Below are 15,110 nucleotides of genomic sequence, written 5' to 3' on the forward strand. Positions count from 1 at the left end.
ATACACAACTATCCAATTCCTTTGGCAGCATGACTATGCCTAAGAGAATACTCCCTAATGTTAATGCTAACCAAAATAAGTATGAATAAGCAAGTATATTCTAATGCCAAGATATTCTACCCTCTTTAAGGGAGAGAACTGAACTTCATAGGACGTAACTGACCACAGGTTGACACTGGAATTTTTGTGAATGCAGGCAACATCTTCAGGCTGTCAGTCATATGGTGCAATGGGCACCAGAAAAAATTACCTTAGCCAGGGAAAGTAAGAGCAAGCAAGAATGTTCCTGCAGCTACTCACTGTTTGCAGATGGCTGGGCTGAAAAACAAGCCAAGAACATGTAAAGAGGAGCTTCCACAGCAGCCTGAAGCAGAGAGCCTAGTACTTCTTGAGAAGCACTAAAAACTTCTTACTGAAGAAAAGCTATTCGTATTAGCATTTCTTACAAAGTCAAAGTGTTCATGGAACCTTCCAGTCCTAAAAAGTAGCTCTAAGGCTATTTGAAACAGCTCTGTCCATTTGTAAAGGTGTCCAATTCCTGGACAGCTAAACCACTGTATACCGTAATTTGATATGCCAATCACTCCCCTGCATAAGGTAAAAGAACATGATTTGCACCTTGGCATGGCCTTAAAATGCTTGCATTTTGTTATACTGTGACATACTCAGAAGTTTTTACCTAAATCATAGCACCAGCTTCTTCTGTAGGCTCCTGTGGTGAAGCTGAAGACAAACGAGCAGACCTGGATACAGCTGCTCTGCTCGAAGACTGGTGAGAGACTTTTCAAAGGGAGAGGCATCAGACTGGAACCCCCGACCAAGGGTAAGACCTTGCCACCAACAAACCTAAGCAGCTCTCCTTCAAAAGGGAAGATCCTCAAACACTGCCTGAGCCACATGTGCTATGCACAATAAAGTCTGAAAGTTTATAAACAGCAGCTGACCAGCTGGTTATGAGCTTGTCAGCATTCTGGTAGAGATCACACCACAACAGTACACAGAGGTTTCCGTATGAACAAAAGGTTTGTGGACATATACGCCACTTTCTTGTCCAGTGTGATGATCTGTTAAGAGTTTTTGATGACAGATACCCATCTTGTTAGCTTCACTGACAGTGGGAAGGTCAGGCTGCATGAACAGTAAATATGAAGATCCTGCAGATCCCAGTACTTGTTTACCTTCTTGGGAGATGGCCACAGGCTTTAAAAAAGTGCCTATCAATGCAAACAAGTTTCAAAGACAACATGATTAACAGAAGAAGAATCCTTGTGGGCAAAGAGGATGTCCATCAAGCTATACACTGCATTCCACTCAGTACTACAGGACATGGCCAATAGGATACTCTAACGGAGCTGTGAAAGGTGTTAAACATAACTTTATACATGCTTTTCAGCATTTGACATATGGGAAAACTCTATGAAGAGTCGCAACTCTGTTGGAAAGCCTCAAGATCAAAATGGAAAAGAAATAAACAAGAAAATCTTTGCCCTCAGGTAACAAACGCCATTATAAAATGCTGCTTCAGGTCAGGGAAAGGTTTAGGAACTCAGTGGCTAGTAGGAAGAAGCTTTTTTGGCACAAAAGTTAAGATGTTTGAATCCTCTGTGGACAAAGAGCAGAACTTCAAGAACATCTCAGCATTAGGAACTGTAGTGCTAGCCAGCATCAGCTATCATCACAGATGACAACAAGCAGCTCTTTCCTCTGCTCTTCCATCCTAGGAAAGACTAAAGGATCAGGCCAGTGATGGAGGTAGACTCAGGGTGTCTGGACGTCCCTTTTAAGCTACCACTGTTGTGACAGACTGAGCTGAACTTCTAGGTTTCACTTACATGTCATTTCCAATTTTGGTTTTGGGGAGTGAGCACCTGCCACAGTCCATCATGAAGAAAAAGAAAATGCCGACCACTCCAGTCCAAGGGATGCTCTGAAAACCTCTACTGAATACCCTCTTAATGAAAGTTTTCTTAGGTGGGCTATCTAGCCTGAGTGAATTTCTAGTAACAGCTCTTGGATACGAACCTGGGAAAAGATCCAATTTCTTTAATGGCTGGGAAAGGACCATTAGTTGGCTCTACTCACTGTCTTAGAACTCATTAACGTCTAGAGACATTTAAAAGAAACCTGTGAAAAGGCTGAACAGGTCAATCTGATTATCCTACAATCCACAGATATCAAAATCATATTCTACATGCTTAGTGAACTAGGTCCCTTGCATCCAAAGGTGGTGAAACAGATTCCAAGACTGTTCTTCAGATAAAGAGCATAGCTACAGATCTGCGGTCAGCAGACAAAGACAACTTTTATACATTTTGAGTTCTGCTAACTCACCTTTGTGACAACAAAGAGTAGTTGCAATGTTGCTGTTTGGCTAGTGCACATCTTTCTCAGGAGATGAGCAGGTTGACTGAAAATAAGGAGCCACATACACGTACACCAGTGTGTGGCCCAATAGCCCCACGCACAGATCGCAAAGATTGAGGCCTGTTAAGTTCGGCAAAAAGCATGCTCTTACTAAAATGAATTCAAGCAAGCCTCTAAGGAATTTCTTCATAGTCCTTTTCAACTAAGTCTCCAGAAGAATACATTGAGAATATAATTTTCCTCCTAGGGTCTTTTCTTTGAGGAATCAATCAAGGCAGGGTAGATGCAAGATCTTTCCCAAGAATTTGTGCTACTAACACTGGATAGAGAAGCCTCTAGAAGAATATACTAGTAGTGCTTCAGTCTCCCTGTGACTGTAGTGTTTGGTTTTGTTTTTTTTTTTTTTTTTTTAAACTTGGTGGACTTACGCCTTAAAAAAAAAAAAAAATGTACATTCACATTGAACTGGAAAAGATTTATAACTGAAGCAAGTTTTACTATCCTGAAGCAGAAAATGTGCTTTTTTTTCTTTTGCATTCTCAGACTTCCCGAGAATCAGAAAAAGATTTTTCCTACCCTAGCTCTCCCAGCAAGGTGCAGACAGACTCCTTTCCTCAAGGCTCACTACTTTATGTAGGAGCTACTGTGGACATAAGCAATCTTATTTAAGAAAGATCAGAGGAGGGACAACAAGTAGAGTATGCCAGAGAAACAGGTAAAAAAGACACATGCCCATGGCTCCTTAATCCATCACTTGTTTAGCAAATAATTGCTTTGTCTTGCATCAAACTTAATTGGCAACTAGAGCTTTCATGAGCTGATGTCTACGAGCTCTCGGAGGCAGCTGAGTTTGCTAAGAAAATAAAAAATAAACCTTGTGAGAGATCCTGGAACTTCTTAGGATTCCAGTTAGCAGGCCTTAAAAGAGGACAGGATCCTCTGTTTCTGCTGAGGCTAAGAGTGTTAAGGCTTCCTTTGAAGGGTGGCATCTAACTCAATGACCATAGCACTGAGCTGGCTAAGGACTACCTTTCCTAAAGCACACAAGTAGCCTAAGCTTCCTCCTCATGGAAGGCCAAGTACCTAGAACCGAAGGATCTCTCACAGCAATGGAGTTACAGGCTTCATGTAGGTATGGAACCTTAAACTGAATCCTAACCACTGCTCACCCACACCACTCCCTTTTAGAGTGAGAGTAATCAGCTAGGTTAGCCAATTAATTCCAGGGTCCCTGTTGCTAACAGAGCAGCCTTTGGGTTTCTGTGATGCTGAAATCAAGCGATAAACATTCTAAATCAGACTTCGCCAAGACACTACACTGAGAAGTTTAAATTCTAAATCCTGAGACAGCCTCTGTCACCAAAACTGACATCGTTATCTTGTCTGTCTGGAAAGACAGATGCCTACTTTTTAAGCTCTTAAGCCCATTGCTGCACTAGCAATATAGCCAGAGACCAAGACCATCTTCCAGAAGTGTAGTAGGTCCATTCCCAAAACGTGTAAAACACATGTTCAGCAAGACCAATATGGAATTGTAAAAGAGCACCTGACCATCAGGAGTGTCATCTGACTAGCTCATAGTGCCAACCCATGCCTTGGCCAGGATTCTGCCAGACGGCTGCTATCCTTTTATGTCAGAGATTTTGAACTAACTTTGTTAGTTCAATTCCTAATCAAACAATAAGTGACTGGGAAAAGAAAAAAAAAAGATTAAAAAAAAAGTAAAGTTTCTTGCTGAATAAGAGCTGTGGTGTGTTGTGAAGACAGTGAATAGAGATAATACCTTCCTGAAACACAAAATGTGTTGCAAATGCACCTTGATATCTGTAATCTCAAAAGAATAAACACCTCACACTAATGCATGCATAAATTGTTTACTACTGTTCAAAGCTGTGATTTTTTTATTTATTCCATCTTACAAAACAGATGTAAGCAACTTCATCAGATCCATTCATTTATTATTTATATGAAATTGATTCAAAAGGCAAGCAGTGCTTCTACTGTACAGATCAAGAATATGCTCAATTTGCCTGTTTTCTTCAAAAGCCAGGTATATGATCAGCAGCTGGATAGCTGGCATAAAAGGAAGATACCCCTTTGTTTTGAAGAGGCACTGGTGGATTACTAAGGTCAGGCCAACACAAACATTTCCTGAATTTAGCATACTCATGCTAGGGTAGCAGTGTTAGCCATAAAGATGAAGACTGAAGCAATGATTTAAAGGTCCCTTCCATCCCAAAGAATTCTATGATTCTATATTACAGCTTATCCTTTCCACTGCTAGAGCCTAATAAAATATCATAGAATCATAGAATAGTTTGAGTTGGAAGGCACCTTTAAAGGTCATCTAGTCCATCCCCCCTGCAATGAGCAGGGACATCTTCAATTGGATCAGGTTGCTCAGAGCCCCATCCAACCTGACCTTGAATGTTTCCAGGGATGGGGCATCTACCACCTCTCTGGGCAACCTGTGCCGGTGTTTCACCACCCTCACTGTAAAAAATTTCTTCCTTATATCTAGTCTGAATCTACCTTCTTTTAGTTTAAAACCATTACCCCTTGTCCTATTGCAACAGGCCCTACTAAAAAGTCTGTCCCCATCTTTCTTATAAGCCCACTTTAAGTATTGAAAGGCCACAGTAAGGTCTCCCCAGAGCCTTCTTTTCACCAGGCTGAACAAATTCTGTACCAGAAGCAACGGCCTCACATCTGCCACAGAGTTCCCACAGCAAACCAGTTGACCACCAGCACCAGTTCAGTTGCTGCAAACCAACAACTCGGACACACGGTGAATCTCTTGTTAAAGCAGATTTCTTCTGGTCTCTGCAGTGGAAGATGTTCAGCAAACATCCCAGAAGAACACAACTTCCTGCGTTTTAAGAGTTCTGCAGCTGCTGCTCACTCTTGATTTACAGCCTGACCTACATCCAGCGCTTAGGCTTCTCTAAGTGTGTAACTGATCTGTGCATGTGCAGTTTTCAGTGAAAAGTCAGCAGCAGCTCAGAGGCTTCCTCTTCCTCATTTTCACTCATGTATTACTGGCACATACAAGATTCCTTCCACACAGACAATCCATTGCTTTGTCTTAAGCATATAACTTGCTCCCCACCATGCTTCTGTAATAAAATGGCCTTGAAATTGTGATCTGTTGCAAAAAAATAATTGAGAATTAAAATTAAAATTCTCACTTCGCACTGCAAAGGTATCTTCAAAGACTGCAGTGGAATGCTCGCATGCAGTCTCACAATTTAACCAGATGCATGAGGATATGCTGCATTAGCTAAGTCATCTTTTACAGCATTGCTTTGCTAGCAGGCATAGGCTGCCCAAGTGCTATGAATGACTCTTCCCAGTGCAGATTTCACAGTTATACAGCGAGTTTTACACTGAGTCAACACACTAGTTCTGAACAGAGAGGGCCTCTAACATGTCAGCATAAACCTCAACTGCTGATAACTCAGATATCAAAATTATTTACCAAATCTCATTTTAAGCAAAAACTGGCTGATTTCATTTTTCACTTGGTACCTGCCACTGTATGTAAAAGTAGCTTTCTCCACACTTCGGTCACCTGCCAGTACTGATGAGGCCATAGCCAGCTTAAGCTACACAACACGTTCAGACATGTTCAGCTAGTTTCTTGATTAGGAAAATATGAAAGCATTAAACAATTTTTAGGTGACACATCGTGCTCATGTAAGCACTAAGATTATTTTTTTTTTCTAGTCACCTGGGTCTAATTAGGTTTCTTCAACTAATTCTTATAGTCTCAGGATGAATCTTACAAATATTTTTTTTTGATATTGTAATGAGATACAGAAGTTTTTCTATAAGACCTGAAAAAAAGAAAAAAGTCTCTTTTTTCAGAGCAGAAGGAACCCAGGAAAATACTAGCACAAGATTTTTGGTAGTTCCTACACAATCCATTGATAAGTGCAGACAAAATTTCTCGAAAACAAGTCAAGCTAATTTCTGTCAACATAACTTCTATTTACAAACCCTTCACTTTGATTTCAGCAAGGCTTTTGTCTTCCCTCTTGGTTTGCAAATAATGAAAAAAAAAAATTAGATTGAATTGGGTAGGTGTGCACTCCTAAGCAAGCACCACTCAGACTGTCAATGATTCAACTGACAAACTGGAGATACGCATCAAATGGGAGACCCAAAGGAGCTTGGTCTATATCTAGAATATTCAAAGCACACACTTCCATCAAGCCATTAACGAAAATATTAGAAAACATGAGTGATACCGAGCTGGGGAGGCCTTGAAGCATACTAGGGAACTCAAGTGAATTCATACCGGGAATTCAAATTAAGAAAGTCTGGAAAAAGCAAATGGAATTCAAAAGACAAGAAGCAATTATGTTTAAAACTTCTGCATGTATTTAACTATGCAAATAGAGAATGTAAACAACTATCCTTGCTTTGTGGTACTGTAGGAAGTGTCCAAAGGATATAATGGATCACAGACTGAGTGCGAGTCAAGAACATACTCAATGTAAACAGGAATACTATGCTAAGAATTGTTTTTCACTGTCCCATTTAAACCTCAGCTGTGGTCTACATCCTTCCAGACTTCCACACTTCCAGAAAGATACAGGCAATTTGGATCTGAGGAGCAGCAACAAGTCAAATCTAGGAAACAGAATGTTCAAGGAAAGGGTGAAGAACTGAATTTGTCTCAACAGGATAAAATTGAAGGGGCCAGTATCAGTCCTCAAACATATTGAAGATACCCAAAGGCAGATAAAAGTTTACCCCTTCCCTTTACACATATTGCCCAAGAGCAGTTTAGCTTGTGAAAATGTCCTCCAGCAGCAAGCCTTTAAGGTGCCTAGAAAGGCTGTTGGAAGCATTATGAATAACGCAGGTGTAACAAATCCTCTATTTAGGCAGAGCACTGAACTAGATCACCTCTGATGGTCATGATCTTCCCAGCCATATTGGCATTTACCCAATATAACCATAATCTGACCCTAAATTAACTCCCTCTACAGCACAGAAGCAGTAATTTCCAGAAAACAAAATACAAGAACATCTGCACCTTCTAAATGCTAAAACTCTCCCTTTTCCCACTTGGAGACTTTAAACATTCAAACAGCTGACAGCTTCACTGTAATAATATGAGAACTGGTACAGAAACTGAATATGGGTTATTTCCAAGCGATACACTAGAGTAAAGCAGTACTGTTCTGCTGTACCGAGCTTAAGGAGTTGGAGAGTAAAACATTAGAATCCACAGTTAATAGTCTACAAATTTACAACTCTTTTGTATAAGTTTGGGGCCATAAAGCAAAGCTTACAGTAAAATATTTAGCTAAGACACCACAGCATTATTAGCAAAGTAACACACTTGATAAACAAAAGCAGACTCACCTTCCGCAATTCAATTGTAACTTCATTTCTGTGTCTTCTCATAGTCTGTAAATAAAAAATAAAAAAAAGATTTGTATGTAAAGAAAGAAGTGTTTTGTTTTGGAGCCAGTTGTTTCTAGGTGAAAAGTGCAGCTGTTCATCAAAAAGATAAGGAAAACAGTGCGCGTAATTTATAACTCAATCTTTCCTAGCAAGACACACAAGTTGTTTTTTGGGTTTTATTTTGTTTGATTGGTTGGTTTTAAAGATTATACACCTTACAGAAAGCTTTTTCATAAACCACAATAAGTATCCCAAAGGCAGAACACACTGACTTTCCCATGGAGTTTCACTGGAACGACTCTCCAGGTTAGACAGTCTCACATTCACACATGACCACAGTCACAGCGTAAACACGTAACCCAGGCCAGTTGTCTGGCCAAAATCAACCATGAGTGACAAAAGATGACTGAGCTCAATGCAAACAAGACAGATCAGGGTTGTGGCAAAACGAAACAAAGAAGTACAGTGGCACTGAGTCTACCCAGGATCTATAACCTGAACATTGTAAAGGAAAACCAGCCCATAAATATCTCAGCTCCTTTAAGATACTGGGTACTCAGGACACATTCCCTACAATGCTGCTATACCTCCTAGCTAAAAGAGATGAAAAGATTGAGAAAGAACAATTTTAGCCTAGTGAAGGCAATCTCCACAGGTTCATTTTACAATCAGTGGAAAAGACATGTACCATCAGAATGCAATTCAGAGAAAATCAGGACTGGATGACCGCTGGCAGCCTAGAAAGATCACCCACGCTAACTAAAATTAGCCTTTTAAAATACTTTCTATGTCTTATCCTTGCTACTGACCTTCACTGCTACTATCACGTTCCTTTTGAGTTAGGGCAAATAACTTCCCTAAGCTCAAAAATATCAGTTAAAACCAGCAGTATGGAGAGAACACCAGTACTCCCCATCATCCATCGGAGGAAATTGGTATTTCCAATGCTAAAGCTCAAACACAGGTAAATGAAGTGAGCAGACTTCACACCATGAATCTATACAGGATGTAGTTTCAGTGCTTAGAACACTACCTTAACTTCACTGTTCTCAACCAGTTTCCGTAGCAGCGTTCATTTAATTATTTTATGTTGACTTGAGAGTAAGGAAGGCTTGTCGTGCTGTCCACTGCTTGATTAACCAACTCACTCAAATAAACACGGACACAATTTTCCTTTGACATCTACAAGCGTGAACTATACTATTTTAAACAAAACAAAATTACAGTAAGAGGACACTAGCATTAGAGCATCTACCAGAGTTACACCTTCTTCTCCCCCTAATTATTTTGCTAAACCATTTGATTCTTGTGACCATCTGAGCCTGCTGCAAAAGCTCAGTATGATAGGACTGGATTGCTGAGGAAAGGGAGAACATTGGGTAGGTAGGGAAGGGACAAATGAAGAACCTGAAAAGTCATTGCATGTAACTCGCTAGATGAGTCATTCAAGTTTTTTGTTATATTAGAGTTTTATATTTGAATTATCTTTAAAACTGCATCAAATGCAAGGGCACTAAATAGCCTAAAAATGTTTTTCAATACTTCTTTCCCCACGATAACTCTGCATTTCAATGGAAAAAAGGTAGTTAGACAAGGCTGTCTTAGATTTCTGCTATAAAACCTCCTTTTCTTGATCATTCTCAATGTGCCAGACCAAAGTCCTTTACCGAACTTCCCACTAGTAACACCACCCCACCTCCCCCTAAAATCTAATCTTTTATTCCTACTTATCTTAAATTTTAAGGGCTACTCCATCACATGACGAATCAGTTAACTTGAGTGTCCATTAGCATTTTCTCCCCAAAATTCAGTAGTGTATGTGCCAGATTTGAAATCTCAGCGATTTAACTGATGCAAGGCACAATTTACTTTTAAATTTGCTCCTTAATTACAATTTACTCCTACATTTTTTCATTTATCTATGTGATAATACTCTAGAACAAGTTTCTATTGAGCAGAAAAATCAGACCAAATCTGAAGCTCCTTAGGGGACAACAATAACATTTGCCACCCACCATTCTTCTGGAAGCAAGGCAGATTTCAGTAAGACTATATGCTGTGTTCAACAGCTCAGCAGCTTAATATTTTTGGTTTAGAAAAAGAAACCAAATACAGTTCAGTCCCAGGCAAGGAATTACTATTCATTTCATCAATTTACTCTAAAACCTCCTCTAACAATGCTTTGACTAAAGACAGTTGCTCAGAGTCATCCATCCATAAAGGCTCTACTGGAAAGACTCTAAGCTTCTTTCTAAAGGCAAATAACTCACTCAGCTTTTCAATTAGGGTTTTATCTTTGTTTCATACTTCCATCATTTCAGCCCCACTGATCCTACCCTATTACAATTCTGTTTCTATATTTTTACTAGTTTTTTTTGCTTTTATCAAACTGATCTTCAAAATATTTGACTACTCCATTATGGTTTTACATTTGATCTACGTTTTACATTTGATGTACAAGAATCTCCCATCTTCTCCTCATTTAGAGAGCTACCACTCTTTAGAAAGATTCTTCAAAAAAGGTTATCAACTACGCCAACATTTTTGCTGACTACTAGCATACATTTTCTGAGCTTTAATACCCTTCTTAAGGCAATCTCCATACTACCTGGGTTTTACCCTTTTAGCTGTTCTTTTTTATTTCCTTTTAAACTTATTATACGTAGTTTCTCTTTCAAAGCAGCTCTGGTACATTTTCTTCTTTTCCTTCCTCCTTTAAAAGGCAGAATAGGCAGTACTCACCACTAAGTCCAGAGCTGCTTCTCCATTCACAGAGCAAGTAGTTGATCACTGGGGATATCACTTAACCTTAACTTCACAGAACTGATGAGTGCTATCTGGCCTCCACTGAACTAAGGGCTCCCGGTCTTGCAGAGTCTCCTGCTGGTGCAGCATCTTTAAAAATTCAGCATGTTGGGGTCACCAGGATCATCCAAGAATCAGTAGTACAGCGTTAGGGCTAGAGTCTTCCTACAAGTATATGGGACTGAAGTTCCCAAAAAGCCTATAGTGCATTCTGGCAGTTAAACTTGGTTGCCATGGTCGGATCATGACCAGTGCTCTCAGCTGAAATTATTTCTAACCTGATGATACTAGTGTTCCACTTCATGTCCCCAGCATACGAGACGACCATTATACACCAATATATTTAAGACCACGAATTCCACTTAATACATGTCAACTGTTGCAACTACAGACTGTACATGAAAAACACGTGTATGTGCAAATTTTATTCCCCAAAAAACAGACTTAAGTGATCCAGTTCATTTTTTGTCCTGACTTGGCATTTTCTAAAAAGTAGGTATTTAAAGCTTGTGTTTCAGATGAAGCATTTTAGAAATACAGCAGGTTATCAGCACCTTCCTACAGCCTCAGAATAAACAAACATACTATAATCCAACAGCATACAAAAGAAGCAGTCTTAAGCACTAAAGCCAGCCTCCCTTTAAGGAAGCATCACCCTTGTAAGCAGAATACCACACTTTTACACTACCTGCAAGCCCCAGCAGGGAACTGATAGACATTTACAAGGGATTTATACAGCAGTAGAAAGGTTAAACATTTTCCCCAGCTAACACAGGTCAGCTAAAACAGAGTCGAGACCAAATTATTCTGCAACTTAACCCTATGGATTCATTACCAGCTTTCAGGCTGGGAGAACAACCATCTGCTAAAGTCTATATATCCAATACTAGTTGAAGCCTAGCAAGATGTTACCAATGGATCTAATAGTGTTTGGCATCCACAGCATCTGACTATGGTCACTTCTCAGCTTAATGTACTCAAAGAAGTAACTTCACATCACGCTGAAACAGCACATCTCAAAACTAACCCCAAGACAAATCTGAACTGTTTCACTGAATAAAATCAGGCTCCAAATCTCAGAAAAGGAAAACTGGCAAAATCCTACAAATCACAAAAGCGATGACGGTTTATTCCTGCAGAACCTAAACTGTGAGACTGCTCCTAAACACAAGGGTATTAACGCACCCTACTCAAGGTGCAGAAAGTAAAAATGAGTAACTATCAGCCAGCACGTACTATTAAGAAACAAGAACATTCAACACTTACCAAGTTGTGCTACAACATTACGTCTCCATTGTTACGCATGACTCAAGTCAGACTTAAGTTCATAAGGCTTTTGTAACAAGAGATTTCTTCTCCCCTGTTCACTATCTGTGAAGAACAATTACCTACCAGTGTGTTTGACACACTGACATAACCACAATAATGCACCTAGTACTGTAAGTCTTGTAACAAGTCAAAGGTAGATGTTCAGCAGTATTTCTAATTTCAAGTTTCCCGGCATTCTGTTATTTTATAAAATAAACCAGGAAAAACGCAGATGATCTACTAGATGCTGTTTGATAAAACAGTGTTCTCACTTCTACCCTGAATTTCTCGATACTCTTCCAAACCCAGATACAAAGCTTTACATGCCAAGAATCCCTCCCTAACACCTTCCACTTGAAAGAAAAATAATCCCTCGTTCACTCAAAGTATCAAAACTGAAATTAATTTCATATGCCAATACAGAAAAATTACTACACACATTAGGGTTGTTGTGTTAAGGGCTGCAAGGGAACCTTGTTTCACGGTGACACAAAACACAAAAATGCTAAGCTGACAAAAGACAAGAGATTTAAGAGACACTAGACCTTGAGAACAGAGCAAGCTTCAAGTCACTGCCCAAAATCAGGCTTCGAAGAATGCCACAGTCCTTGTAAAACTGCCTTTGACACACTCAGTGGGCAGAACTGACACAGAATACAGCCATCCTCAACAGATCAGTGTTTCAGCTCTGGTATCTCTCTTCCAACAAGAAGCTGACAAGAAACTCAAAGCTCAATTTCAGAGCCACCAGTGGAGAAGGCAAATGTCTTCCAGATTTTTCAATTTATATTTGGTTTACGACAGAACAGACAACTGTACATAAAACTCTTGATATCAAAAAGCAAAGATAACCCTGTGAAATTCTGAATTATCAGCATAAAGTAACCCTTACTGCCAGCACGTTCAAAGAATTATTTTTAAGTGACTAAACATTTGGGACCCTTTGGCTCAACCACACATACTTCACAAGTACTCTTTGTGAAACCCTGTACAAAGGTGCACAAGATGCTCACTACATGTTAAAGAGCAAGTATTGCTGCTGTAACACTATCATTTGATGCCTTAAGATCGCCCATGCACACCTTCCTGGCAAAAAAAAAAAAAAAAAAAAAAGATTACTTTGAAGTTTTGAACAGCACTGAGATTCTAAGGAGAGAATTAAGTCCAGCAAGCTTCTCTGGCTTCTTGAGCCTTTGTTTAACATAAAAAACATTTAACTGCATAATACATTAAGCTACCTGAAAGGGCAACTCATATAGCTTCTGTAAACTAAAAAAACTTCAAGGAATCCCCAAACCAATCAGCTGTACCTGTCTAACGTACATCAGAACAAGATAACATTTTCCAAAACCCTCTGTAGCAAACACATAATGTAGTGTGGTTTTTTTGGGGTTGTGTTGGGGGTGGGGGGGAGAAACGGGACCAAAACCCAAACCCCTACCAAAGTTATAAGAGACTACAAGAGGAAAATTCAGGCTAATTCAAAAGGACAAAATCACATCTGAGACAAAGCAGTCAGAACAGTCCTCCTATTTATGAAAGAATGATTTAAAACATTGGTACTACTTTATGCAAGTTATATCTCATTCACAGTGAAATATTGGAACTAGTCTTGGGGTTTCTGTTAATTTGAAATTTCTACTTCATATCTAAAAATCAATCTTAATTGATTATAAGCACTTTAAAGTCCCTTAAGTATATCACTTTCAGAGACAAGAAATTCTGGATGCTTGGCAAGATTACTTCATCCCCAGTTACAGTACAAATCAGAAAACTAAAACTATTTAAATGTGTGAATGTTACAAGTGAGAAGCTCAAGTCATTACATTCCCTTTGTTATGCTGGGATTAAGATTTCTTAAATGAAATAAAAAAGTAAGTTTCATGTACCAGGTGTTTAATAACATACATTCTCTGAACAGAAAAAAAAAAAAATCAAATGCCACAAGAGTAAGTGGTATGAATTTTAAACATTTTAACCATTTTTAGCTATACCAATTGTGTCAGACAGAAGATTAAAGCTTAGCCATAATTTAATGACTAAAAATCTACCTACCATTGTAACAAGGAGATCTGGAGCTCAGTGTGGTGCTCACCCAGACTAGCCACCTCATTAAGTGGGATACCTGAGGAGCGTCGTCTTTTAATTAGCACATTTACACCACTTCCAGTGCAACAGGAGCAAGTCCAGAAAACATCAGAGATGGAGAGGCAGGAAAGAGATGTTTTTATGCCAGCCAGCACATCAATATTGCCAGCACGGCTGGCCTGCCAGCTGCCCCACAAGCAGCTAGCTGGCTACTCCTGCTCTCCTGCGGGCCGACCAGCATGCATCAGCCTCCAGCTAGCCCATGGAAGTGGGAAAGCCAGGCTCACCTTGACAAGATGAACACCACACACCAATGTCAGTTTTGGCTAGTCTGTGGATACAAAAGACACATTTTCACGAACTTTGGCAAGATGCGCATTTAGTTGCTTTTGAAAGTTCAGGTCTTAAGTGGAAAAGAGAGAACAAATTCACTGACTGATTCTAATTTCTCTGCATCTACAAACTTCATTAAAAGATAATTGGTCATTTAAATTCTTTATTTCTGCTCTTGCCTCTCAACATTACAAGAACCGGTCTCAGAAAACCAGAAGATACATGCTTACAGGGAAGAGCTACCCTGAATACATAGCTGGGATAGTAAAGTAGCTTTATTAAACATACAGTGTACACGTAGAGCTTAGCATTTGCAAGTCAATTCCAGACTACTTCCACCTGCCTAACTGAAAGAAAAAAAACTGGCCCAGTTCCAACAGCTGGATTGGATTTAACTAATACCTCCCCTCTTGCATATGAGCATACCCTAGAGTATAGTTTAAATACTTTACAACGTAGGTGTGGGTGCAATACCGTGAAAGGAGAAGGTGTTTGCACTGACGAAGTAAACACTGCTCTTCCCTAGAAATCGCTTTACTAGCCTTTTTTCCTTATTCCTTCTCTGACACCTTTTAACAAGCATGAAATACTGCAATGCACATGAAAATGCAGAAGCCTCAGGAGCTGGGCTGGTTCTGGGCAGAAAAAAAAAAGAATTCAAGTGCTCGTTTGTATACAATAGTTGAGATGATTAAGGCTGTCAGCTGTCTATCTTTGGTTAACATTAAAAGTTAAATATTCCATATTTGCATAGGAATATAATTTGTTAGCATGTGTAAAGTTGAGGCTTAGAC

At 39.5% G+C, this 15,110-nt stretch overlaps 1 protein-coding gene across 1 annotated transcript in view; it reads right to left on the reverse strand.

Moving 5' to 3' along the window:
* KPNA3 (karyopherin subunit alpha 3) overlaps positions 1-15,110 on the reverse strand; it is a 50,987-nt gene that overhangs the window by 23,771 nt on the left and 12,106 nt on the right. Inside the window, exon 2 of the mRNA XM_087756640.1 lies at positions 7,741-7,785. Coding sequence (XP_087612766.1) covers positions 7,741-7,785 — 45 coding nt within the window. The remainder of the gene's footprint in view (positions 1-7,740; positions 7,786-15,110) is intronic.

This window comes from Nipponia nippon, unplaced genomic scaffold, assembly GCF_047370975.1.
Source record: "Nipponia nippon isolate SJK-2023a ecotype South Korea unplaced genomic scaffold, ASM4737097v1 scaffold_2, whole genome shotgun sequence".
Lineage (NCBI taxonomy): Eukaryota > Metazoa > Chordata > Aves > Pelecaniformes > Threskiornithidae > Nipponia > Nipponia nippon.